This window comes from Synchiropus splendidus, chromosome 5 (assembly GCF_027744825.2).
Source record: "Synchiropus splendidus isolate RoL2022-P1 chromosome 5, RoL_Sspl_1.0, whole genome shotgun sequence".
Classification (NCBI taxonomy): Eukaryota; Metazoa; Chordata; class Actinopteri; order Syngnathiformes; family Callionymidae; genus Synchiropus; species Synchiropus splendidus.
The window spans coordinates 12340032-12366374 of NC_071338.1; the positions used below are offsets into that span (position 1 = coordinate 12340032).

The 26343-nt window shown below is 38.5% G+C and overlaps 2 protein-coding genes across 3 annotated transcripts; both read left to right on the top strand.

Moving 5' to 3' along the window:
* The first annotated feature begins 66 nt into the window (after positions 1–66).
* pdpk1b (3-phosphoinositide dependent protein kinase 1b) lies at positions 67–8454 on the top strand. Its single transcript, XM_053864785.1, has 14 exons — positions 67–319; positions 2751–3047; positions 3200–3242; positions 3317–3454; positions 3777–3921; positions 4002–4099; positions 4175–4250; positions 4333–4401; positions 4903–4999; positions 5078–5251; positions 5323–5540; positions 5630–5687; positions 6006–6158; positions 6280–8454. The coding sequence occupies exons 1-14, from the start codon at positions 296–298 to the stop codon at positions 6391–6393; spliced, it is 1704 nt and encodes a 567-aa protein (XP_053720760.1). The 5' UTR covers positions 67–295; the 3' UTR covers positions 6394–8454.
* Positions 8455–9910: 1456 nt separating this feature from the next.
* On the top strand, positions 9911–25701 carry kctd5b (potassium channel tetramerization domain containing 5b). 2 transcript variants are annotated; one of them, XM_053866313.1, is made up of 7 exons: positions 9911–10353; positions 15837–15945; positions 16018–16109; positions 16180–16275; positions 16471–16575; positions 19712–19831; positions 23004–25701. In XM_053866313.1, the coding sequence occupies exons 1-7, from the start codon at positions 9991–9993 to the stop codon at positions 23031–23033; spliced, it is 915 nt and encodes a 304-aa protein (XP_053722288.1). In that variant the 5' UTR covers positions 9911–9990; the 3' UTR covers positions 23034–25701. The 2 variants fall into 2 exon arrangements, with proteins under 2 accessions (XP_053722288.1, XP_053722289.1); XM_053866314.1 differs by lacking the exon at positions 16471–16575 and having other exon boundaries at positions 9919–10353.
* The last annotated feature ends 642 nt before the right edge of the window (positions 25702–26343 follow it).

The following is a 26343-nucleotide window of genomic DNA, read 5'->3' on the forward strand; positions in this document are numbered from 1 at the left end:
CTTCGTGTATTTTTAATGAGCCATTGTAAGGGCTCGACAGATGTTTTAAACAGGAATAACCGCGTCTTGCTTCACTGTTGGATTGCAGTAATCGATAGCAGGGGTCTTCTGTCGCGACAGAATGTGTGTCATGGTACCAGTTGTGAGTGAGTAGAGTGGGCGGACACATAGGGACTCTCCTGCGGTAACATTGTTGTGGAACGACGTCACAGCTCGAAAATGAAGGCGCAGAGGCAGCCATTACTGGAGCTTCTCTAATTATTTTATTTCAAATAAATTCTCAAGGAACCTCCCCATGGCAAGAGCTACGAGTCATATGGTAAGCGCCGCAACTTTTCAATGAACTAAGGTTCGAAGCCGGTGATGGAAATGTAGCGTGGGACGGCTGATTGACAACAAATAGTTCGGTCGGGCCTTCATTGGAGAGATCGATACCACTCACGAGCTATGCTAACTAGCCACTGTTGGCTAACACCAATTTAAGCGTTACGACGCAAGTAGTATAGTTGAACACGCCTCTCCGCCTGCCGAAAACCTCACCTGGGTGTCTGGACGATACTTTGACAACGTTGGTGTTGAGTTTTCTTGGACCCAACGACATTTAAACGTGGTCTGTATCTGTTGGCGCTTTCGGATCATGCTAACAAGCTAGCAGTGGTGTGTTCAACCTTTAGATTGCCACCGTCTAAAGTTGTATTGTTCCGGCGTCATTGCGTTATTTTTAACGTTTGAACGGCGGCCAATGTCTTCAAAAGAACCGTTTATACAACATGACAACGGTCTTATAGCAGTAATGTTTGATTTCCGAATGGGTGTTAGTTACCTGGATTGCTAAGGTTGGCGTCAAGTTTACTATTGAACCGAGAGCCTCCGAGCAGAAAGTTCGCACAGGCCCGTCTCTTGCGAAGGCTTGGATGTTGTTTAATGTATAGTTTGTCTGTTTGTTTAGTCATGAGAAAAAAAGTACAACATGGGTTAAATGAAACACCGATTGCAAGTGGTCTTGGTGGACTTAAATGTGGCCACACCTTGCTTTTGAAATCAAAATATTGGATGAAAGAACAACTTAACTTGAAAATTAAAGTTGGCTTTCGGTCTGCGTCAAGGTAAGGCAAGAAGAATGACATTCCTACTCGTTTCGGCGATCATATATATAGAGATATACACGTCGTGGTGTTCGGAACTTGTCGTCACAGCATGATCAAATAAGACAAGCTGACAAGGTTGCTTCGTGAAATCCCAACTTTGGTGAAGCATTCAGATACAACATCGGCTTGTGTCGTTAGATACTGTGTTTCCTTCAGAAAAAAATGTACCATGGATGTAGTACCAGCTCTTCCTGATCTCTTGACATTGATCTCAGGTTTTTGTTATTTTCACAAGTCAGTAAACAAGTGTGGTGACCATTGGACAATCTGAGTTGGAGGATTGATAATGGGTTCTCTTTATCACACTGTTGTGTTTTCTCTTTTTTTTAAGTAGAACAGTAGCTCAACTTCTTCCATCAGTGCAATGTCAATTATTGTAACCAAGTGGGAGGAAGTAAGTGGGCATGCCTTGGACTAGGGCTGCAACGACTACTTGACTATTGGACGACTGCTAAATTAGTCGCCAACGGGTTCATTACTTGACCAGCCGTTGTAATGTTTCTCTCAGCATAATTTGCTGTTAGGGGAGTAATAGCTGAAGCCACTTGACCATCACAACCCAAAAAAGTATGGGACACATACCTTGCATACCACATTTTAGCACAACTTTCAAAACAAGATTTAGCAGTGTATAAAGTGTTTTACATACAATTTACATACATATTTATGCATTTATATTCAAATTACAACTCTACACATCATACGCCAACTGGTCCGCTAAGTAGTCGTGACTAGTCGACTATCAAAAGAATCTAGGTGCTGCCATTTCTAGTTGCTAGCTCTCTTGTTTGGCTCTCATCTCACAGTCAAAGCATGTTAAAGTGGCTGTTAGCAGAGTGAAGATGAAAGTGTTACCTCCCTAGTCTGGAAAACTTAAAAGTTTGTTTTGTTGTAAATGAACTGGTGAATATACAGTTGTGTTTAATATTTCTAGAAACAGCTAAGAATAAAAGTAATGTAGCTATTTTGTCAATTGGAACAACTTTCTGTTCATTTACCATGAAAAAGTAGCATTTACCCATCAGAAAACATGACAGTAAAACAATGTTTTGTCAGTAATGACTTACAAGAAACATGAGTTAGTGTCCTTTAGTAATTGTTTTGCTAACTTAATTTTGGAAAATACAGAATCATGTCCACAATACAACGGAGAGCAATGGCATTGCCAAAACCAAACAATCTTTTGGCATAGTCATTTTCTTGTGGAAATTATGAGGTGCATTTTAACCAGTGTGCAATATTCATCGTTATATATCACATACTGACATGTTTGCTGTCTTGTACTGTAGCCAAACACCTAGGTAGTTAGTTGGTCAATGTCAGAATATTGTTTTTTTCTTCCAAAAACATTGACATGACCAAGCAACATTGTACATTTCATAAAGAAGCAATGTCGTAAAGTATCAACAAGATTTATACTTGGTTTGCTAGATTTTAAATCTTGGTTTGCAAATGTTCATGGTATTTTTGCATCCACAAATATGTTGGACGCTACGGGATTTACAGACGTTTGAACTGTTAATAAATATAAATAAAATGTATTCTATGCAGTGCATACATTGTTACACGGCTTGTTCTCTAATTTACTCTGTTTCTTTCCAGTATGATGTTGTGCCCATTCAGCCCAGCGTTGTCATTTGTTCCTGCTCGCATCCATCAATGGTAAGAAACCACCCTGACTCCTGCTCGCCACTTGCTATCCCAGGCGCAAGCAGTAGCCACTGTCCCAGTCCCAGTGTGGAGGGCTCATCGTCAGAAGCCCGTGCTGCAGGAATGTCTGCCAGCCAGCAGGGCTCAGACCTTCACACACAGCCGGCCACTCAGGTGGTTCAGCCTCGCAAAAAGAAGCCAGAGGACTTTAGATTTGGCAAGATCCTGGGAGAAGGCTCTTTCTCGACGGCAAGTACCACTTCATTTAAAAATGATTGCTTTGAAGATGTTGCTACACGCTGACATTCCTTAGGGTGACATCCAAAGATGAGTCATCATATAAACATTTGCAATCAGTTTGGCAAGAATGATCCTGATTACGATTCTTGTCTCTCCACTAGGTTGTCCTGGCCAGAGAGCAGGTGACGGGAAAAGAATATGCAAGTACGAGGCTTGGAGTTCATCAACTTTCCGATTGTATAGCTTACGTTAATGTCTATTTCTTTCCTGTCTTTCAGTTAAAATTTTAGAGAAGCGACATATTATAAAGGAGAACAAATCACAGTATGTGAAAAGAGAAAGGGATCTGATGTCAAACCTGGACCACCCATTCTTCGTCAAACTCTACTTCACTTTTCAAGACGATGAGAAGTTGTGTATCCTTTTGAATGAGTGGATAGATCTGTCAGTAAGAAGTGGGATTGCAATACAAAAAGGTCTTGGTTTGCTAATGGTCATGGTAATTTTGTATTTCTATGATAGAGCAAAGGCTCACACTCAAATATATCTCGTGTGCACTCACTACTTAGGGTTATTGTTATGACGGTTGGATCGAGCCTTGATTGTCTAAGGATTGGCTTGACTCAGTTTGTTTTAGTTTTTAGTATTCAAACACCAATGGCAGGTATTCTGTGTTTTAATTTCACATAATTTACAGTCTCCCTTCAGTCATGTTGATCCTTAACTAGGTGCTCTAAGATTTTGGACTGAGTTACGCCAAAAACGGAGAACTCCTGAAATACATACGAAAAATTGGTTCATTTGATGAGACCTGCACTAGATTCTACTCAGCTGAAATAGTTTGTGCTCTAGAATACTTGCACAATAAAGGGATTATACATAGGTAAGAACCAAGTTTTTACTCATTCAGAATTTGTCAATTGTATCTGTGTTACAAGTAATGTTTTGTTGTATTTTCTTCAGAGATCTAAAACCAGAGAATATTCTTTTGAGTGAAGACATGCACATTCAGATAACAGATTTTGGGACAGCAAAACAGTTATCATCAGAGAGTAAGCAAGGTAATGCTTTGGATCTCATAGTATTCATCTCGTCTTCATTATGTTGATTCTAATGCTTCCGTTTCCATTTCGCAGCGAGAGCAAACTCGTTTGTGGGAACAGCACAATATGTGTCGCCAGAGTTGCTAACAGAGAAATCTGCTTGCAAGAGGTAAGTCAAATGCGCCTCACCTCGATGGGCTGTTCGAGATATTTAGTTTCAGCTAACTGTTCTTTTTTTTTGTCCTTCTTAGCTCCGACCTCTGGGCCCTGGGATGTATTATCTATCAGCTGGTGGCTGGCTTACCACCATTCAGAGCTGGGTATGAAAAGATCTTCAAACAGCTTTGCATCTACCTAGTGTTGTGTTGTCAGCATCAATAATCACATTCTCTTAGTACTCAGGATTGAGGATTGTACAAAGTTTGTAGGCATGCAAGTAGAATCATTTCAAAGTCTTTGCATGCCATATTTTTTCCTTTCAAATGAGTTGCTGTTATGTATAGCAGACTTCAGTAATGCATTGAGTGGTGGGTCTGACTGTTTTGCAATATATAATTGTTAAAGAGCATTGCATATAGTATCCAGTTTCCACTGGGAGTTTGGAATTTGTCTTCAAATATGTTATGCCTTGATTATACCACATCAGATAACTGTGTAGCCAAAACAAATCCACCCTGCTGGTGAGGCACCCTTTGTCTTGGTTCCGAATTAGTATGATATTGCAACTTAGTAAGGATAAGTAATCATAATATTCTGATAGATTTTAATTGTAATTACATATATTGAAACTTGTATTATTTTTTTATCCTTTTCCTTTGTAGAAATGAATACCTGATATTCCAAAAGATAATAAAGCTGGAGTATGAGTTCCCTGAAAAGTTCTTTCCCAGAGCCAAGGATCTTGTCCAACAGCTTTTGGTAAGTTATCTCATACCTGTTGTCATTCAGAGTGCAATATGCTTGCCGTAATTGATAACTATGCCAATATTTTACCAGTCACTGGACCCATCGAAACGTATTGGGTGTGAAGAAATGGGTGGGTATGACCCACTAAAGCAGCACCCTTTCTTTGACACTATTTCCTGGGATGATCTCCACCTACAAACACCCCCCAAGCTCACCCCTTACCTGCCGGCCATGTCTGAGGATGATGAAGACTGCTATGGAAACGTAGGTGTCTTTTTCTCCTCTGTGATTTGAGACCGGGAATCCAAGTTTGATGTTGCTATTCCCCACCACAGTATGACGACCTCTTGAGCCAGTTCAGCAACATGCAGGTGGCCCAGTCCAGTTCATCACACTCCCTGTCACCGCATGAATCCACGCCACCTCAGAGGTCCAGTAGCAACATCGAACAGTATATCCATGACCTGGACAACAACTCTTTTGAGCTGGACCTGCAGTTCACTGACGAAGAGAAGCGGCTGCTGCTGGACAAACAAACCACTGGAAATCCCTGGTAACTGGAATTTGTTATGGTGATTTTAATTCCATTCATTTTGCATTATGAGCTCCTTATAAATAAGGTTGTATGTCTTATTCTTGTAGGCATCAGTTTGTTGAAAACAACTTGATTCTGAAAATGGGTCCAGTGGACAAACGAAAGGTCTGTGTGTATAATGACTGAGTAAAAAGACTCCACATATATGATTTGCCATGTCCCAATAAGTCAAATTGTCTTTGTTGCATTTGTCCTTGAGGGCCTTTTACACTTCATCATTAAGGGTCATATCTGTGCTATTATACTTTAAAGTCAGTCCTTTGATTTGAATTATTTTACGCGATTGAATTATCATTTTACAATTTAATATGCTGCTGTAGTATTGGCTCCACTATATGCAGATTTTGAAAAGTGGTCATAAGACAGACCTGAAGATGAAAGTACAGGTTTATAGCCTCACTGACAAGTTGCATTCCGATGCAGGGTTTGTTTGCACGACGGAGACAGCTGCTTCTCACTGAAGGACCACACCTGTACTATGTGGATCCTGTCAACAAGGTCCTGAAAGGAGAGATTCCATGGTCTCTGGAGCTACGCCCTGAGGCCAAAAACTTCAAAACCTTCTTTGTTCACACGGTATATTATCTCTTTCTTCCATCAGCATGTCAATACCTGCCCGCTATCTTCACATTTCTTTTCCAATGTGGCGAAAGTGGTTTAATACAACTCTTCTTTCCCTGTCCTGTAATGTTTACAGCCTAACCGAACATACTATTTAATGGATCCGAGCGGAAATGCTGACAGATGGTGTAAGAAGATCCAGGAAGTGTGGCGAAAGATCTATCAAAGGCACCAAAACCCTGGCCTATAGGAAGACCGGTCCTCCTGTGGCCACTCCTCTTTAGCTCCGAGGCCAATCACTGAGCAGAGTCACACCCTCTTTAGTGCCCTTCATCATTGGAGTCTCAACAAATTTTTACAGCTGCTGGCATCTTGTTTGTTTGCCTGTGTAGAATCATGGGGAAAATACAACTTTGGATTCAGGTTTGCTTTGCTTGTTCTTTGTGCACTCTGAGACTTTCACCGCAGTTTTCCTGTGAACAGATGACAAGGCTACTCAACGTGCATCAGCTTTTTTTGAACATTCTGAGGTAGAAAAAAATGTGCTTAGAACAACGCGACCAGACTCTCCAACGCACAAGAAGGATCTTCTGCTTCGATGATACATACCACACAAAGTAGCCTGTAAACCAGATCCTCCCATACCACACATCTTTATGTGCAAACTGTCTGTTGGCAGTCCTTGTCTTGTGCATATATTTTATTGTTGTAGAAGATGCTGCAAGAAGATTCACTACTTCCTTGTTTTGTGTCAGATCCCCAATATTATGAGAGTAATTGAGCTGTTACCTCTGTCTCATGCATATTTCTGTCCAGTTGATGTCTGGATGGAAAAAAAACAGTGCTCTCCTACAACAATGTGTATGTCTGCTTTAGTTTTTGTGCAAGTGTGAGTCTTCCATAACCGTTAACTGAGGATGTTGCCTACAGGAGGCGGGTTAACAAGCCACTAACTCATACTTCATCATCATAACTAGCTTATCTCTCCTGCATGGCCAATTCCGTAGCTCAGCCTCTTTCGCCATCCTCTCCCAGGGCACAGGGGATACATAATTTATACCGATTTAAAGGTGGGTAATTTTTAGCTGCGATGGTCATAGTGACTATTACCTGATGATCTGGCTGCTCTGTATCATTCACTTGCTACTTCTTTGTGGTGTGAATACTTTGCTAGTTGGCAAACTGGGCTCACCTTCAACTTCTCCTGTCCCAGAGAAAGCGTAATCCTATGTGCTGAACAAACCTATGCTGAACAGAAAACCACAGACGAATACCGATGCTATGGTTCTTTGACTCAATCATAGTAATGCCTTTCACCCTGGACATCATGGCAAGATCTTATCCAACACACTTCTTCATATCGCCACGTCACTCAGCTGTTTGACCCAATAGAAATTTAATGAGTTTTTGACGTGTGTTCATGTTTTAGCAATATGTTTTATCATACTGCTTTTCATTTTGAAATTTTTATTTTTTTACCCGATGGTCCTGTTCGACAAGGTCCTTCTTCTTCAGTGTTTGTCTGGAGTTAAGACGAACAGGATCGTGGGCCAAGTGCTCAGTGTTGGATGTTACAGATTTATCTATCAAATCCAAATTTCCAGAGAAATTGCTGTATCTGTCTATTAAGTTGAGGGAACACTCCATCAGTGTTTCCTCCCATTTGAGAAATCGTCGAATCAAATTGAGGGCAGTTGGTTACATTGTGCGAGCTCTACCTTGCTTGTAACTGACTAGAACTGTGATGTACAGATGATGTATTATTAAAATCTGAAATAAGTAATGCAATGATCTTAGGATACAGTTTTGTATTTTTATTCTTGTATAATGTTATTTGATGGCTATTGTTTAGCCCTCTAGCTCATTCTGTTATTTAAATTCTAATATATGAATCATATTTGGATTGAAGTCATGTTCAGGGGCCATGTTGTGTATGTATTGAGATGTAAAGCCTTTGAATGTGAATAATTATTGTAAACTATAATATTTTACAGCTTTTTTTCTTACTATATCATGCATTTTCTATTTGCTCAGTGATTTAATCATATTCTGATAATTTAATGATTCTGTTCATTCTCTCTGATTATTTGTGTGCTCGGTCAGTAGATGTTGAATGATGAATTTTCCACTTAATGCTTGGTAGTCCAGTAATTAAAGCATGTAGGGAATTAAGGCATACAAATAAAGCCATGTGTCCTGTCTTCTGTTGACAAACCCATGTTTGGTCATGAGTTGACAATGCAGCAGCATTCAGTGGCAATGGCATCTCACATTTTGCAGCATGTAAATAAAGAACTGAACTGGCCCATTACATTTTTTTCTGTCTATCTTTGTTTCCTTGAGTGATGCATAAACCAGACCATTGGTCTGTTGACTTTCTACACTAAACAGTTCAATTCCAGGTCGCTATTGAAAGGTTCTCTGAAGTCAGGTTGCAATGTGTTGAGATATACATGTCAGAATCACTTTTATTGCCAATGTCAGTGAGGATCCCTTCAACTAGGAAAGTGCTTCAGTTTACTTAAGAACAAATGGTGGAACGATACTTTAAAAGAGCAATTGGGATAGGGTGTGAATGAGGCTTAAAATTAAGGCAAGATACCGTGGACCAACAGGCGTGTAATGTGTAAAGGTAAAAAATGAATTTTGATGAAACATCTTAATCCGATTTATTCTATTTTACTCAGTGATTTCCAAGTTTTTATTCGTGTTGCAGATCTGCAGTGATAAAAAGTAACAACTATGTAATAAAATTCTTAATATAGCTAGGTTGTGATAAAAACAGTAACATTAAGTTAGACTTTAATAATTCAATCCTTGATCCCTCGTTGGTTTTTCAACCCAGCTTTAGGAAGACATTCATTAAATGATATTTTATGGGGCATCCCTGGGCAATTATATTTCCTAAGGGTCTATTGGGCCAAGAGGACAGATGAGTTTAAATTTCAACTTGTTTTGTGACTGTAGCATCATTAAACAGAGAGAAAATTTATGATAAATTGCAATTACGGAAAATCTAATAGGCTAAAAATATATACTATTTCATATTTCATAAAGAGTCTCCATGTAAATCATATAAGTTTTTCCCCCATTTTTTTTTTTTTTTTGAGGGACAGGAAATATTGTTAGATTTAATCAGATTTTTAGGAGAAATATTTAATATTTAATTTAGCTTTTCAGCTGAAGTATTACTAGATATGGGGCGAGTAAACAGTCAGCTGGAATGGAAACCTAAAAATTAACCAGTTATTTATTTCGGGAATTCAAACCACTTCATGTGGGTAGCATAACTACAAGCAAATGGCCACACTTTGCGGCCACTTTGAGAGAAGAACTCTACAGTGCAGTACCAGAAACATTAAAAGATTAGTGTGTAAAAGCAGCTCAGGCAGAAAAGAATTACCATTAATGACCTTATTTGATTTAGATGTCTAAATCTCTGTCGTGAACTTTGTTTTTCAGTTCTTATATTTAATTTCTTGACTTCTTTATTATTATTACTTTGTGTTTGTATTTTAAGATTGTGGATTGGAATGCACGTTAATGTCAATGATTTTGTGTGAATAAGTTAAATGTAACTTTGGTTGCTTACCAATATGCTGTCGTGGATTTTTGTTTAAATATCTTATTCTTATTCTGAATAAGAAGAAGACCAAAATAAACAGCTGTTTAAACATGGTCACCTGATACAAGTGTGACGAATCAAGAGTTTCGGTATGAAGTCCAACCGGAGAGGAAACGGGGCACTACGTCATCACAGTCCCATTTTCTTGTTTTTATTTGTTCTTGCTGATTGACCTTCATTTTTGGTTTAAAGCTCCAAATATCCAATGTCATGTGTAATTGAATGCATAATTTTTCACAAGTCAAGCGCAAAGTCCGAGCGTTGAGGCGTTTCCTGGCTTTGATGGAAGCGTCTTGTGTGGAAGGCATGAGACGTTTCCTGTCAGCCTCTCAGTCTGCCGAGCCGAGGGCGGAGGAGAGAGGGATGGCCGAGAACAGCTCCGAGTCGAGCGGCTCCGCGCATCGGAGATGTTTGACCCACTCCTCTCTGGAGAGAAACGCGTCCTCTGGCTCCGGGACATCGAAGTGGATTCGATTAAACGTCGGAGGGACCTATTTTCTGACGACGAGACAGACGCTGTGCCAGCACCCGAAATCCTTCCTCTACAGACTCAGCCAAGCTAACCCCGAGCTCGACTCTGACAAGGTAAATGCTAAGCTAGTTAGCACTGGTATCTCAGTTTGGAAGGCTGACGAGCAAGTTCAATTTTGTGGGTATTTTTCAGCTCGAAAGGAACCCACACTGCTCTTATTCGAACCATGGCTTAATTCTGTATTTGGAAAAACAAAAACCGTTCATGAGAATGTACTGTTGTTGACATTACATCAGTCAAATTAAAAGTAACTTGGTAGCTGTAGCATACCAAGATGACTTGATCACCGGTTGACTTGTGATCTTTATTCGGACTTTTCCGGGTCCTTACAGTGGTATTTTTTTGCATTTATAAACGCCAGTAACTAACTTAACAGTAAGTTGTTAAGTTACTTACTGGCGATACAAGGCTGACTAGCTTAACTACTAGTTTAACTTTCCCTTTTGCGTGACACTAACCATCAGCTTTCCATTGCAAAATCTCATTTTAAACGGCTCAATTCTCAATGTTAACTCCTGTTTGTATATGTGATTGTGGTGCTGAAATAGGACTGAATAGTTCATAATTAATAACACATATCAGTAATTACAGAACGTATTTGCATGTATTTCAGGCGTATTTAACACAACAATCTTCACACTTCCTCTCCGTGCTTGGTTATGTTCCTTGTGTTGGATCATTTAATTCGTTGTTTTTCATTGTGGACCTGTAAGTCTGTTCAAACGCAGACATCTTTATTATCAACTCTGCAAAATACACTCCCTGAATTGTCCCTTGACAACAGAAGCCGGATCATCTGTCCATCCAGTGTGTTGTCTTCCTACTGCCCCTCTTCAACACCTTCAAGCTCAACATTTTGCCTCCCCTGTAAATGGGTATTTTCACGATGTGCCCTTAATACCCTGCTATTGTTTAGTGTTTCTCTATAGTATAATCTTCACCTCTTCCCTCCATCGTGTCAAACTAACACTGTGGCTCATCTCCTATTTTCATGCAGATATCTTAATCTCTTAATAATCCTCTTTTTTTGTCAGTTCATCCTTCATTTAGATCGGATCAGTCCATCTCAATCCGTTGTATTAAGTGAGCATCACAGTCTCCTTATCATTCCTCTCCATAAACAGTCTTCTGATGAAAATATGCCCCCATTTTTCAGTACGTTTGAAGTTATATGTTTTTTTTTTAAATGGTAGGGGGTTGGGGGCTGCAGTGCTCTATCTTCCAGTCGTTTAAGTAAGTGCTTCTTCTCTCAGTCACGCAGGATAAAACGCTTTGGCAGGACTCTTGAGGAGAATTGCATTATTCATGTTGTTGACTGGAGCCTGTTTTGCACTTCGGAATAGACCAGGGAGAAAGTGAAAAAAAAAACCATCTCACTTCTGTGGCTATAATAGTTGAACACTTATTAACCCTGTCATTACTGCTTCCTGCAAGCAACAGCTACCGTAATTTGCCAATAAACAATTGCAAGGATGTCCATCTTTTGCTGACATGCAGCATTCTTAAACTACTGCTGCTTTGCCATCTTACTCTGAAAGCCCCATCAATTTTTTAAGCATCCATCACAAAAGATTCTTGTTCCCTCCACTCATTTTTCTTTTAACATCCATTTGCTGCTTGTGTAAGTTCTCTCTGATATGTGTGTGTGTGTGTGTGCGCGCATCAATGCGCGTGTGAACTAGGTCTGTCTTCAATGCCTTATTTAGGTTTTGTATCATGCTTGAGCACATTGCATGACACAGAGTAAATATTTAACTGCTATTGTCCCATAGCTCTCTCTTGCATTCCTTTAGTAAGGAACCTGCTGTGTTGATGGAGTATCGTGTGTAACTAGAGAAGATGGAGCCGATCATCTTCATTAGCTCACTTCAACATCTCAATTTACTGAATCAAAGAAGCTGTAATGGATGTAATGTAATGGTAATGTCCCATATCAAATCCTGCCAAGCACAGACTTCATTCAAATTTCCCTTTATCTGTATCTGCGTTTATTTTGTTGTACGCATAATTAAAAAGTCTATTATCTGCATTTATTGTTGAGAAGCATCGTATTGCAAAGATGCCGTCCTGTTGTTAAAAATGTCTCATGTTCCTAATTGGACTGTGTAGCTGTTGCAGGAATTACTCAGATATGGAAGTGAGAGTGTGACCCACCTATTTATTCTTAATAAGCTGAATAGTATGTTGAGGATATGCCTGTTTTTGTTTTTATTTTGATGATTGCAAAGTGGATAAATGAATATATTTATCTCACATTTTTAAGTTTCTTTCAGAAGGTCTTTCAGGTCTGTTTCTAACAAGGGGTTTCTAATTTATAAAAAATGCACCGTGATCTTGCAACTATTGTTCTGGCATAAATATTTCAATCTATGTGCATTGTACTGTTATACTTTTTATTCAGTTGGTACAGCCACAGTTTTTTTTTGCACAGATATATTATTCAAAATCATTAATATTAAGGAAAAATATTCTGTCCATGTGAAGTGCATATTATTTCAAATCAAATTCTCATACACAGGGGATTTATGCACACCGGGGGAAGCATGAAAGTGAATAGTGTGAACCAATGTAATATCATGTTCTTGTGTTCATGTGTCCAGGCTATAGAAACATGAAAGATCAAAATATGTTTCTGTCTGAATTTGAAGTCACTAGTTAGTAATTGTACCTTCTTTATGGAGCGGTGTGATGTCTTCCTCTTTATGGGTCGAATTCTACTGTATGTATTTATTATCAAGGGAAGTAACTCTCTTAAATGTAATTACGCAGTTCTGAACTAGCTTGGTAGAGATCTGGGTTTCACTGTTGGCCATCTCCTTGAAACGCAGTTGTAAGAGTCCCGAGGTAGGGCAGTGCAATCCACATTTTCAAAACAAGTTTAAACACATGGATTTTCATTCTAACTAAAGTCAATTATCAATTCAGATCTTTTAATTACTGTCCAAGTTTCATGAATACGAAAATGTTAAAGAGAAATTGTCTTAAAAAGTACAGAGTAAATCATTTTTGCTCGATGGCAAATTTGATTAACTATCAAAAATGAGAAAATGAATGAGATGAATCTTGATGACGGCCCTTTTAGTGCATGGAGACTGGGGTGGAACAGCTACTTGTGTACTTTGTCACCATGACCCAGTTCACATAGAGATGATTATAGGGGCACCCATTTGAACCCCTATAAACAAAAGGAACAGTGTGTTGCCCTTAAAAAAAGAGCCTGTGTCTGTAGGGGCCCAAACTAGGCAACAAAAAAGTGGGATGCTACTTCAGTCAGCCAAGAGTTTTAACAAAAATGCAGAGAAAAAACACAATACTCCATGTAATATTTTGTACTTTATTATTCTAAATCCAAGTATGTACTGTGTTGTTTTGTTGAGGTTGCTGTTGTGATTCCACTAGTCTGCATTGCAACTCAATGTTTCAAAATGTTTTGCCACAATGTGTGATTGGACAAAAACCTGGAGAATGGCCACACTTAATGCCTTTCTTAACGCAGATGCTGGGTTTCAAATTTATTCTTTGGACAAAATGTGCCTGCTGTAGTGTCCATTTTGTGAAACAGGCGATGGATAGGTGTTCTTTAGCCACCGTTTAAGGCGTTGTTGCTTCACAATATTTATCTTGGTGGCACTTCTCTTGTTGTTTGTATAGTCCTCTTGACCTGTTTAGCCTGGGGACTGTGCATTTCAGTTTTGTACTTAGAGAAACTGTGGTTAAACTGGAGATGTTCTTGAGGTAAATTATTTGACTAAGCCAAAGTAAATATGTGCTTACAGCTTTAAGGCCCGCACCATAACGGGCCTCGTCCTAAATGAATAAAGACAACAACATGACATCTTCAGTGTTGCCAAAATAAACATTATAACGCTGTAACCCCATGTTTGCTCTGTATTCTACACTTGGATTAAAACTGCCTCCATCAAACAATCATTGCCAATACAAATTTGCACAGCAAAATAACTGTACTACATTTTATCTTAAGTTGTGATGGTGTTTGAAATTAGCTGGCAGTTGATATCTAAGGAGCTGACATTGAATCAACTGGGCACCAGTGAGATATTTTAAGCATTGAAAGGAGGTTGGCCAGCCGTCAGGGTACAGACATTCATCACGGAGAAAATGTGCTGGGACCTTTTCTCATTATCCGATGATTAATCTTTCTTGAGGCTCCTCACTTGGGAGAAGAACCTTGGGGGCCTCATATGTGGTGATATTGGTGCCAGTCAAAAAGTTACAATGGGATGTGGACCCTACCTAAAAAAACGCAGGCCCCAGATGAAGGAATTCTAATGTTATTGATATAAAATGTATTGCTGTATGTATGAAGCGAGGATATTGAAGAAGAAAGACCAACCTGATTAATAGAAGCACATTTCTGTCATTGGCGTAGAACTGTATGGATTAGAGTCAGGTGGTTCATTTGTAGTGCCATAATCTGTACACTAGGGCGATATAATTTCCTCCTTCACGGAATCATGTACAAAATTACGGAATTGGGAGATTAAAACAGAATCTATTTGTTAATGCAGAATATAACAGAATAGTTTGCCTGAAATGCTGGGAGGAACTTCTTAAGAAAACTGCGTGAAGGGAAGCAAATCTGGGTAGAATTGCACCGTGGCAACGCATTTGTCTGCAAATAAATCATTACTAACCTCTTTGTACAGAGCCAAGCAACACTCATTTGTATCAGATGAACTGTTGTTTTGCAAGTTCTGCCTTCATTTTGTTCGACTGAAAACATAGAAACACAGGTAGCAGCTGACTCGCGGCCGGATCCTGCTACAAGAGTGGTTGTGCAAGACCCCAATGAACAGAATTAGTACTTTTATTATGATGCCCCTCCACATGCTGATAATGTTTTATTGGTATCACCAGCCTGTTTTAGCAATGCTCACAAATGTGACATTGACACCTGTTAGTGCCATTATGTGTGCCAAAACATTGTAGTATTGACTTCTATGTTAAGCTTGCTTGGCAGAAAGTTTGAGGCGTCAATAATTCTCCCTTGACCCCACATCCAAGCTGCCGTTTCAATTCTGTTTCTCTTCTGCTCCAATTGCCCGAAACCACGTTGAATCTCTTGGGACAAACCTCATCTAATCACAGAAGAAGGGGATTACCCAGTGGTTATGAAAGAAATGGATTCAAACCATTCCCTTGTGCATTGTAGAGAAATGTGTCCTCCTTGTGAACACCTGAGGTGTGCCACGACTGCACATGGCTTCGGTTTCACTTGTAGATGCAATGTTTGGAGCCCAACAGTGAAAGTGTTTCATTTGTGCTTGCAAAACAAGACTGTGGCTCTTACATACTCAGGAAGGATTGTCAACAGTGAGGGAATTAGGGGCTGGTTCATGGTTAAATCACCTTTGTTTTGGCTGTTTTACTATAATGTTTGCTTTTATATCCATTTATAGATGTGCTTGCGGAAGTACATCTATGTGCACCATTTTTAATTGCTTGTTTCTCTGAATATTGAACTGCACATGAATGCTGGCATTTGTATAATTATTCATTTTCTTTTTCACTCAAGGATGAAACTGGTGCCTATCTTATTGACCGAGATCCCACCTATTTTGGGCCAGTGCTCAACTACTTACGGCATGGCAAACTGGTGCTAAACAGGGATCTGGCTGAAGAAGGTAACAAACCCTTTCATTGTAATGTCATGCCACGGCTGCCATTTCTGTAATGTCACCTGTGCCCACTGCTAGGTGTGCTAGAAGAAGCCGAATTCTACAACATCACATCATTGATAAAGCTGATAAAGGACAAGATCAGGGAAAGAGATTGCAAAACAGCGCAGGTGTGTGACCTCTGCCGCAAGATTTGATAGTCTCTCTTGTAACGTCACGATTTCCACTCTATTGTCTCAGGTTCCCGTCAAGCATGTTTACAGAGTGCTGCAATGCCAGGAAGAAGAATTGACACGCATGATGTCCACCATGTCTGATGGCTGGAAGTTTGAACAGGTAAGACTCTCGCAAGGGCATCGCGAAAACAAGCCCCCTTCATGCGCTTCACCCACCCCGTTGTGTGCACTCTGACCCAGAATGTCCAAACATCAATGTTGGGAGTTGAATTCAAACTCGGAGAAATTCATATCTTCCTCAATGTCTGCATTCGTGATCCGGGCATCCCTTCTGTGCTCTGATTGGTTGTTGCAGCTTGTCAGTATAGGTTACGGGCGAGCCCACCAGTCAGAGTTTCTGCTGATTGTATCAAGGGAGGTGAAGGATGAGGAGTCTACTTTGCCAAACAACAGCGGAGAGGTGTGTCCCACGTATTTGTGTCATGGGCTGGTCACCGCATGGTCCTCATGTTGTTTTACCCGTCACAATGCTTTCCTTCAAGTAGACACATTAACGTCAATGTTCATTTGTGCTGCTTGCTTCTACCTGAACCATGAAAACATGGCACCTCTTTATTTTGTGTGTACCTTATTTTCATGCTGAATATCAAGTCCTGTGAGCACCATTCTGTGCCTTGCTGTCATGTTGGTTCTTTAATCTATTTTGGGGGAAATGCTAATAGTCTGATGCTTAGAGATATCATATATGAATTCAAACACAGACTGAGACCTAGTTTGCTTAGTTTTTGGCTTTTTATTTTTGGCGCTTGCATAGAAGCGATGCATTTCTGAAGGACTGAAAATGTTTTATTTATCCTCTGCAGGCTCTTAGTGCAGCCATCCTCAGATCATCTTTTCTGAATCAGGCAGTTTAGCTACAGAGCACTGGCAGAGTCAGCTGCAGGATGAGCTTCTTTCAGTAGTTTCTGAGCTCGCCTGGAGTATTAGCGCTATACCAACGATGACTATTCAAGCAAATGTTTACGTAGCCTAACATGAAATTTACATAAAATGTGGTCTAGTTTATAATATTATGGCCATACATCATCGCTGAGCATAAACCACACACTTCTTTGAAAGGAAAACAGGGGGGTGTCCTATCTGTGGCTGATCTCAAAGAGGGACGACTGAATGGAGCTTCTGAGGTGAAATCTTCTAAGCTTCTTAGATCAGGAGCAGATGGCAGCTAAGGAGAGTAATTGATTAGCATTAATAGCTGATTATGGTCATTCAAGTTTTAAGTCAACATTTCCATGTTTTGTTAGTTTTGAGCTAGCAGGAATTCTGTGGGCATTTTCCCCTTTTGAGTCTGCATTATGATGCATTTAAATGTCAGCCTCTTGGAACTTGCTGTTTTAAATTACAAAGAAAAAAAACATTTTTTTTCTTACTGTGAAGATGCTGGATGATTGGCAGTCATCTTTTGTCTCTCTGTGGTTATTGTCAGAGTTTCTTAAAAATGTTAAATCTCATTTATGTCATCACTCTTATGGAGAACATGAATGGCAGTACAGCTGCAGCCTGAAGATTTGCACAATGTTAAAGATTCGTTGTTTTGTTTCAGCTTTTCCTTGTTACTACTTGTTGACTTACTTGTTGAAGCCGTTAAACTACACCAGAATAAATGTTAAATAATTGTGTGGTAACATACCACTAGCCTGCAGGGCTACATTTAAATACAAAAATAACATAAACAATCTTTATATTAATGGCAGCACTGGAAGTGAAACACAATTCAGCATAGTAATTGCAGTGGCTTACCAGTTTTAGATGTTCCTCTGATGTCAGCCTATGCATACATAGTGTACATTAAATTTCATGGAAAAACAAATTGTTGAAGTGAGTTGTTGCATATTAGCCTTTTCAACTGCTCAGTAGATGGCTATGCATGTCTTGTGATGGCTATTGCTGCACTTTTGTAGTGAGTTGACTTGTTTCCGTTGTTAGGGATTGACATGCCCACAGAGTCCAAAAGTCATCTGACAAAAAAAAATCTTTCACTTGTAACCCAGGTAAGCAAGGGTGACTTATATCTGAGTTTTATTTCATTCGCCAATGAGAAGGTAACACCAAATAAAAAAAACAATTATCCTCTTAAAATAGCATTATGTGCCATTGTAGCAACTAAGAATTAATTTAATTTAAACAAGCCAAGATGCAAAATATGGAGCTTGATGTTAATACTGGTGCAAATACTGGTGGAGGCTGCAGTAGCTTTCAGGGTCCTGCAGCAAATCACTGCACATTGTCGCTGTACAGAAAGAAATAAAAAAATATATGTTTTGTAATTCAACATGGCTGCCATCCAGTGATGTCATGATGCCATCTAGTCGAACTACACCCTCATTCATACCTGATTAAAGAATACACATGCGCAAACAAATGCAAATATGCCACAAACTCTATGGAACATTATGCATAGCCAGCCACCTGTGTGACTGAATATTGCTTGATTACTTGATTACTTGAAGACAGGAATTCCGAGCAAGCCAGGCCGAGACTGTTGCTGGCTGTGACCAGACGGGGACCTAGATAAATGTGGTCTTCGTCTGGAGACTGGACATGTGAGCTACTGCACAAGGATGCATGAAGGCTGATGCCAACATACATGAATAAGAGTTGATGTATCAGGAGCCTGCCGTGGTGTTTATCATTTCTAGTTAATTAAACTGCAGCAGTCATGCTTGACTGGAGAAACCACTAAACAACAAGTCTCTGTAGTAGTGAGTAGCTAATGAGTTAAAGCAAGTCTGAACACGCACACCTGGGTACATTAGGAGATAGATGTCAGGCCTTCCCTTGCTTATAAATGCAGTCTTTCAACATCCAAACATGTTTTCACCCAGCAAGCTCTTTCGCTTTGATAAATAGCACATTATTTCTCTCGATGCAAAATTGTGTCATTGTGTTTTTTTTTCATACTTCCTGACTTGTTAATTTACCATTTGGTGGTAGGACTTTCCCGGTCTTGGACCGTCACGGAGAATCTAGGCTATATGCAAACCCAGTTTACTATGTCAGTGTTGGCCTCTACAAACAGATTCATAATGATGTCATTCAAATGCTCTGTTGCCTGTGAAATCTGTATCATCTGAGATTTAAGTATTCATCTACACACAAAGTTTCTTTCCTTGACCCCTAGTATGTGAATTAGCATGTTTTGTTCTTGTGATTGACTTGTATCAGTGTATTCTTCTCCTAGTGTTTGGTTTTATTTTTGTTCTCCCTTTCAGCTCATACCATAATTTAACGACATCTGGTGTCACTTGTCTGTTTGTGTTTTTATGTGTATTTGAGTGTGTTAATGTGAGCAGTTCCCACCTGATTTTCAGTGTTTCTGTGCAGTCCAAGTTTGAAAAACGTCATCTTGTATATGTAAAAGTTATTCAGCAATTAGCTACAGATAGCATTTCTACTGACAGACTTCATGAGCTTTTCTTAAACGCAGCACAACAAAAGTAACTTTTCATAATGGGTTTTATTCACATTATAGCAAGACATACAACATCAGTAGCACATCTCTTGTCTGATCTGTATTTCCCTACTTGTCTCTGTAGTTGGTCAGCATCGGGTCCTCTTACAACTACGATGACCAAGCAGAGTTCCTGTGTGTCGTCTCCAAGGAGCTGCACAATCAATCATACGGGACGAACAGTGAGCCCAGTGAGAAGGCCAAGGTAAGCGTGTCTGTCTGTGGAGAGATGTTTTGCAAATCTATCCTTGGCAATCGTTTGCTGAATGTTTGCTTGTGCAGAATGTTGTAAATGCATTCATGAGTGTGCTGCGCTGGGTGGAAAACACCTCTAGTTTATTGATGAGACGCTTCCATGAAGGACTACGCTGTACAGTCACTCCCTGAGTTAAAGACAGACCGTCTGCAGCGCTTTAAGTGTTCAAGCGAATGGCGTGTTGATTATGAATTGTGTATACATATATTTCATGAAGCCGCCATGTAGGTGTTGCAGCTCGTACAATCTATATGGAGCATGCTAATGCTTTGACGATTTCGGTTTAGTACCTCGCTCTAGTGACTACATAATGATTAGTACTGCTTTGAAATGATGAGCATGAGCACATAGACAAAGTAAAACACCAGAGAAAATAGTATTTCTATTGAACTAATTGGGATTTGGAGATGGTATAGTGATTAAGTGGCAATAATGAGTTAATATTGTGGCTCATAATGTACTGCAGGGGTGGGCAATTAAATTTGCTAAGAGGCCAGGTTATATATTGTTGTCGTTGAAAGGGGCCGTCAAACCCAAAGAAAGGAGGGTAAGAGAAAAAAAAAATCAAGTGATTACATGAAATGCACTCAAAATGTTGGTTTGTTGTATTTTGTTTAATTTCATCCACATTCCATTTAAAGATTCTCAACGTGTCTCATACGTTTCAATAAATTCAAAACTTTCAATTCTGATGTATTTTAAGGGACAACAAATGCTCCTAAAATAAGGAAAAAAAATCAAACAAGAAAGTTATGTTTCAGTTGCATCATAATGAACAAAAAACACTGACTCCAGGAGGGCCACATAAATACAGTCAAAGGGCCACACTTTGCCCAGGTCTGATGTACTGCCATCTGTGGTGAATTATATTGAATTCCATACGTACTTTTCCTAAAAATATAAGTGTTGTCTAATCAGCTTGGTTTTTAAATGATAAACTTATTAAAGGCAGAGGTGAGTGGTGACCTAGATTTAAGGATTTTATCACACTTTTTAAAACATAGTTGTCATGAATGTCTGAAGGGAGTAAATTTAGTTTTCCTCCTGTCGACCTGGAAAGACCAAGATTTATAAAGTCTGTCAAGAGAGCGATACTCAGAAGCAAAGATGAGATGAGAAAATGAGCTCAAGGGACCAAAGAATTAAGAGAGGATCAAGAGCAAACTACTTAGTTGTCACTCTTATGCCCAGAATTTTGAAGGGCAAGGCATTTGTATATTATTTCCTCGGTGCTTGCTTGTGGTCCTTTGCCACCCGCTGCATATAGCCAGGCCACAGACTCAGATTCTGACGTGAATGGTTGTGATGACTGCTGAGCATCGATGAGTCACGAGTGGGTGAGTGCTCCGCCTCTGAGAGCCCCTCTGCCACACTCCTGTCATTAGATGGCCACATCCTGAATTCTACTCTGGTTACCCTCCTGCCCCTCTTTAATTAGCCTTTACAAAGACAATTGGAAGAAACCTATTAATCTCTCAGAGGCCACAAACCATAACTAGAAGTAAAATCATTTGACGTAGCCCAAAATTTCTCTCCGGCTCCTGGAGCTTTAGAACTAAAGGAGGTGTAATGAAGAGGCTTGTAATCAGTTCCGTGCCCTGTGCTTGGTGACTGGAGGCTCAGTGAATCATCACTTGCTGCCTTTTGACTCAGTGACCCGCTTTACTTGACATTGGAACAGCCATTTCCAATGTGTCCGACAGCATCAGTCTCTGCAGAAGAGAAAGAGCTTTTCGACTGTTTTACATTAATTTCCTCGCCCCCAAATCAGGCTGCTAATGTTTAGCTCATTCCGTCTTATTTGTAAGCATCCTGTTTATTTTGTGTTTTAATTTAGCCCTTGTTTGTGCCACTCCTTAATGGGACACTTGAGCACGATGCTTTTTATTTTTGTCTTATCACTTAAAATACCAAAGCAACAATAAACAAGCAGTGTCACACGATCATATTCTAATATGAATTTTAGAATCAGATTCAGATTCATCTCTTCACCACTGTGTTGCTGCATTTGTACACATCCACACGTCCACATCAGACCAGTGTCGATATGTAGAGACCATTTTTTTAAATACACCTGTGGTTTGAAATTTCCAGCACATAGGATGAAAAACGAAAAAAGTTATGGAAGATGGAAACCATAATAAGAAGGGTAGAAAAAGCAATAAGCTTCAAAGTTGCTTGCAAATACTACAGTATGGATTCCATCTTTCAGTGCACAGCTATACGTGAAAATGGAAGTCGATTAAGGTGCAACACACATTTTAATATATTCAATGTACTACAAGGTATATTGAAATTAAAATGAAAAGAAATGAATCTAATAATTGTCTTCATTTTTAGTGTGTGCATCTGTGAGCTGTTTGTAAGCAGAATTAAATCCAAACCGCAGCTTTGATATTTACTTTTTTTGCCTTCCACAACACTGTGCTTCATCTTAACATTTATAGTTGACTGGGGTTTGAAAAACTTTTTAGTCTGCGTCTGCTCAGATGCACTCACAAAACCAAGGTGGACAGTTGAACCATAAAGTTTCTCTCAAATTGACAAAAAAGTAGATCACATTTGCCAGTATAACTATGAATAATAATGAAGAATGCTGTGGTGGTCAAAACTGATTCTGATATTTTTGACAACATTTGCTTAAAAAAATTCAATATGTGATGTCTCGGGGTCAGGTGTTTTCATAATCAGACATTGATTGAAAAAAATGTAAATTCGACATGTATCAGCAAAGATATATAAAAACAAAAAACAAAAAAAACTAAAAAGTGTGTCATATATATTCATGTGGACAGACTTCTGTAGTGTTTGTACTCAAATCATCAAAAACATTTAAATCTTAACATTTAAGTTAGATTTCCTCATGAAAAAGTGAGATGAAGTGTTACCTAGCAGGAGCAATAGCATTTGTACAGCGATAGGGGACTGTGGTATGTTTGTATGTATGTATGCAAGTATGCATTTTGAAATATGTTGGGCTACATATGACTGGACGTGATACATTGCAATGCAGATTTATCCGCATCTTACTTGCCATGTTTGCATGTTCTATGTGATCATTTGTTTTATGGCTGGAATGAATTTCCTTTTTTTTTTTTTTTTTTTTTTTTTCTTCCTGCAGATTCTTCAGGAGCGGGGTTCCCGGATGTGAATGGGACTCAGTATTAGGAGCTCCAGGTGTTATGATGCAAACATATCATCATCCTTGTGGAGGAGGAGCGTTTGGCACAGAGGAGATTTAAATGCGGAGGGCATGCATTTTGTCTTTGAGTTCCCCTCCATTCTTTTATTGTTTTTTCTCCATGTAAATAAGTGTTTACTGAAAATGTGTGCCTGTTTGTCTAAACTGGACCTTTACAACTAGCTGCAGCAGTTTTTTTTTTCAATTGAAAACTTTGGAATTTCACCTACAATATTTTTTATGCTCTAAAACTAAGGCTGACAGATGCAGCCAACGATTCACTCAGGGTCCACTATCCAGTTAATTCTTGTCTCCTGCCATTTTAGGCTTAAGGGAGCCGGATGATCCTTATCTATGGCAGACGTATCAAATTTAAAAACAGCGGTTCACAGTTAAAAGGGAATTATATTGATTATATGCTTTACATGCCATCAAATATCAGATTAGAAATATGAGATTTTTATTAAACATCTTTCTTGGATTTGTGATCATGAGGAACTAAACATGATTGGTCTCATACATTTCACTGATATATAAATATTTATTATGAGATACCAAACTACTCAATTTCCTTTATTCAAATTATGGATATAGTTGGTGGTTAGTGTTTTTTTTCCTGACCCACTAAATTCAAATTTGAAAGCCAGCCAACAAATAGATAAAGCAGATAAAGCACATTTAGGTGGTGGTTGAGTTTTAAGTCTAGTCAAACAAAACAAAATGAAAAAATGAAATTCTTGGAGACTGTTGAATTATATTCAGCAAGAAGTGTCATAGCACCCCCTACTGACAATAAAGTGTCATCTCTATGCTGCACCGTTGAGAACTTCTTCGTACTGAACTGGAAATGTCTGAAGTGCTGGCTGTCTGAATGTTTAGCTTAACGCCCTCATGGTCACAAATTTGTGAACAAACTGGTTTATTTCATTTTGCGTCAGGGAATGTTTTTGGTGACAACACATCTGTCGATAAAACGCTCTGGAGTTTTCCTTCACAAATGAATAACTGTCCTATTTATGTTTAAGGGAAATCTTAGATTTGGGGTAAGTATTTTGGTGTTGTATTGGGGAGCTGTCTCGCAGGCAGTGGTGATGGAGTTTATGATCATATCCAGAGGATTTCGTTTGATGTACATAATCCAAGCTCAATATTTAACTCCTAGAAAAAATGCATGTTTTGTACACTGTGTAGAGAACAACTTGAGATGAAAGTTGCTTATACTGGATACTACATAACAAGAGTCTTGAACTTGCGTTTTGCATTATTTGTACACAACTTAAGCAATTTCTGAGTGACGTATGAAAACCTGATGCTTGTTTTGGTGTCGTTTCACTAAGAAGATCCCTGGAACTTGTTTTGATAACCAATAACGAACCTGTACCTGGCTGGCTATGAAATTGACTGTTACATTTGACATGTTTTTTTCCCCCCTCCCTGCAGTGATCAGTTCTTCAAACTGTCTTTAGATCATGTAGACTTTGTACGCAGCATTACAAGCACCACAGTGTGGACACTGTGCACATCACTTAATGCCTGTAATGTTGATGTGAATACTGCATGGTTGAACACTTTTTTTATATATAGTTTTCTAATTTGATGTGCGGTGTGATGTTTGATAGGTTAAATATTTAAATCTGATGATTTAGTGTTGCCTTTTTCCCGATGACCAAAATCTATTGTTTTATGTGAAATGCACATTGATCTTTGTGTCAGGGACAAGTGCACCTTTCTGAAAGTCGGCACACTTTGTACATGATGACTCCTTATAGACACTTCATTTACTCGCATTCTTGTTGACACTTGACTTCAACTATTTTATATAGCCAATGATATTAATATGGATGCATGTTTTATATAGACACACACACAAGGGCTTTTAAAATACAAAATATGAGATCTGCAAAGCAGCTCAGAGTAGACTGGATGCTCTGAAGAGCAAGGCAATGTTTACATTTGCTATAGTATTCTGAAGCCTTCCAATAATGTCTTGCACTCCCTCACACTTGCATAACTTGTGCAATAGAATCAACGGGAACCGCGTCCTCCCATATTTTAATGAACAAAGAAGACTGACGCTCCATCCACTGACAGCCTTGCGTGAGCGCTGCAGACAATCTTGCTTCCCCTCCTCATTGGAAGAGGAAACACTCCCATTTCAAGAATTGAATTCAATTATTTTCACTCATTGAAGCATTTTCTAAATCGGTGAATAATACTTTTTTTTTTTTTACCGTTTGGATTGCTTAAGGTCATTTGACATATGTTTTGGTAATGTTATGGACTATTTAAATGCATATGTGTTCTGTCATTCCATTTGTTGGCAGGTTGTCTGGTTGTGTTTTCAGCATGTTCACTTGATGGGCAACATATCCTGTGTAGCCTAATGCTTTTTTTAAATGCCCGGTTTAATTTGCATTGACCACAAATCACTGACATGCATTAATAATGATCACATTTGTAATGGTGAGACGTCGTTTCCATGAGTAATACAAATGAGTTGATGTTCAATATCATATCACTACATAAATCATATATATATGAACTTATGCAACGTTAAGCTTTACAAATGTGAGTATGATAAGGGTTAAATCAATGCAGTCATACTTTAGAAAATCCTAATAAAATGTTGTAATTCTCAGTGTTTGTGGTACTTGAAGGTGGTTTGTTTTGCTGATAGATATATATATATATTCAATTACGAGCCAACATCTGCAAACTGAAAGGCGATACAGATTTAAAATTATATATATATATATATATTTTTTTTAAATATATATATTTTTATATATATATACATATATATATATATATATATATATATATATATATTTTTATATATATATGTATATATATATATATATATGTATATATATATATATATGTATATATATATATATATATATATGTATATATATATATATATATATATATATATATATATATATATATATATGTATATATATATATATGTATATATATATATATATGTATATGTATATATATATATATATATGTGTGTATATATATATATATATATATATATATATATATATATATATATATATATATATATATTTTTTTTTTTTTTTTTTTTTTTTTTTTTTTTTTTTTTTTTTTTAATCTGTATCGCGTTTCAGTTTGCAGATGTTGGCTAGTAATATATTGAATGTATTGTTGCTACGTTTTCCCTGCAATTGCTGTCCCTAGTCAGTGGCCCTTTTTTGAGTCATAATATTTTCATTATTTAATACTGCGATGGGAAACTCGTTTACAAGCCTTT

Excerpts from the sequence above, each read along its gene's own strand:
- pdpk1b (XM_053864785.1), top strand. The coding sequence starts at position 296 with ATGGCAAGAGCTACGAGTCATATG. Across the intron at positions 5,000-5,077 it reads ATCTTGTCCAACAGCTTTTG|TCACTGGACCCATCGAAACG; the intron begins GTAAGTTATCTC and ends ATATTTTACCAG. Across the intron at positions 5,541-5,629 it reads CAAACCACTGGAAATCCCTG|GCATCAGTTTGTTGAAAACA; the intron begins GTAACTGGAATT and ends TTATTCTTGTAG.
- kctd5b (XM_053866313.1), top strand. The coding sequence starts at position 9,991 with ATGCATAATTTTTCACAAGTCAAGCGCAAAGTCCGAGCGTTGAGGCGT. Across the intron at positions 16,576-19,711 it reads TGCCAAACAACAGCGGAGAG|TTGGTCAGCATCGGGTCCTC; the intron begins GTGTGTCCCACG and ends TTGTCTCTGTAG. Across the intron at positions 19,832-23,003 it reads AGCCCAGTGAGAAGGCCAAG|ATTCTTCAGGAGCGGGGTTC; the intron begins GTAAGCGTGTCT and ends TTCTTCCTGCAG.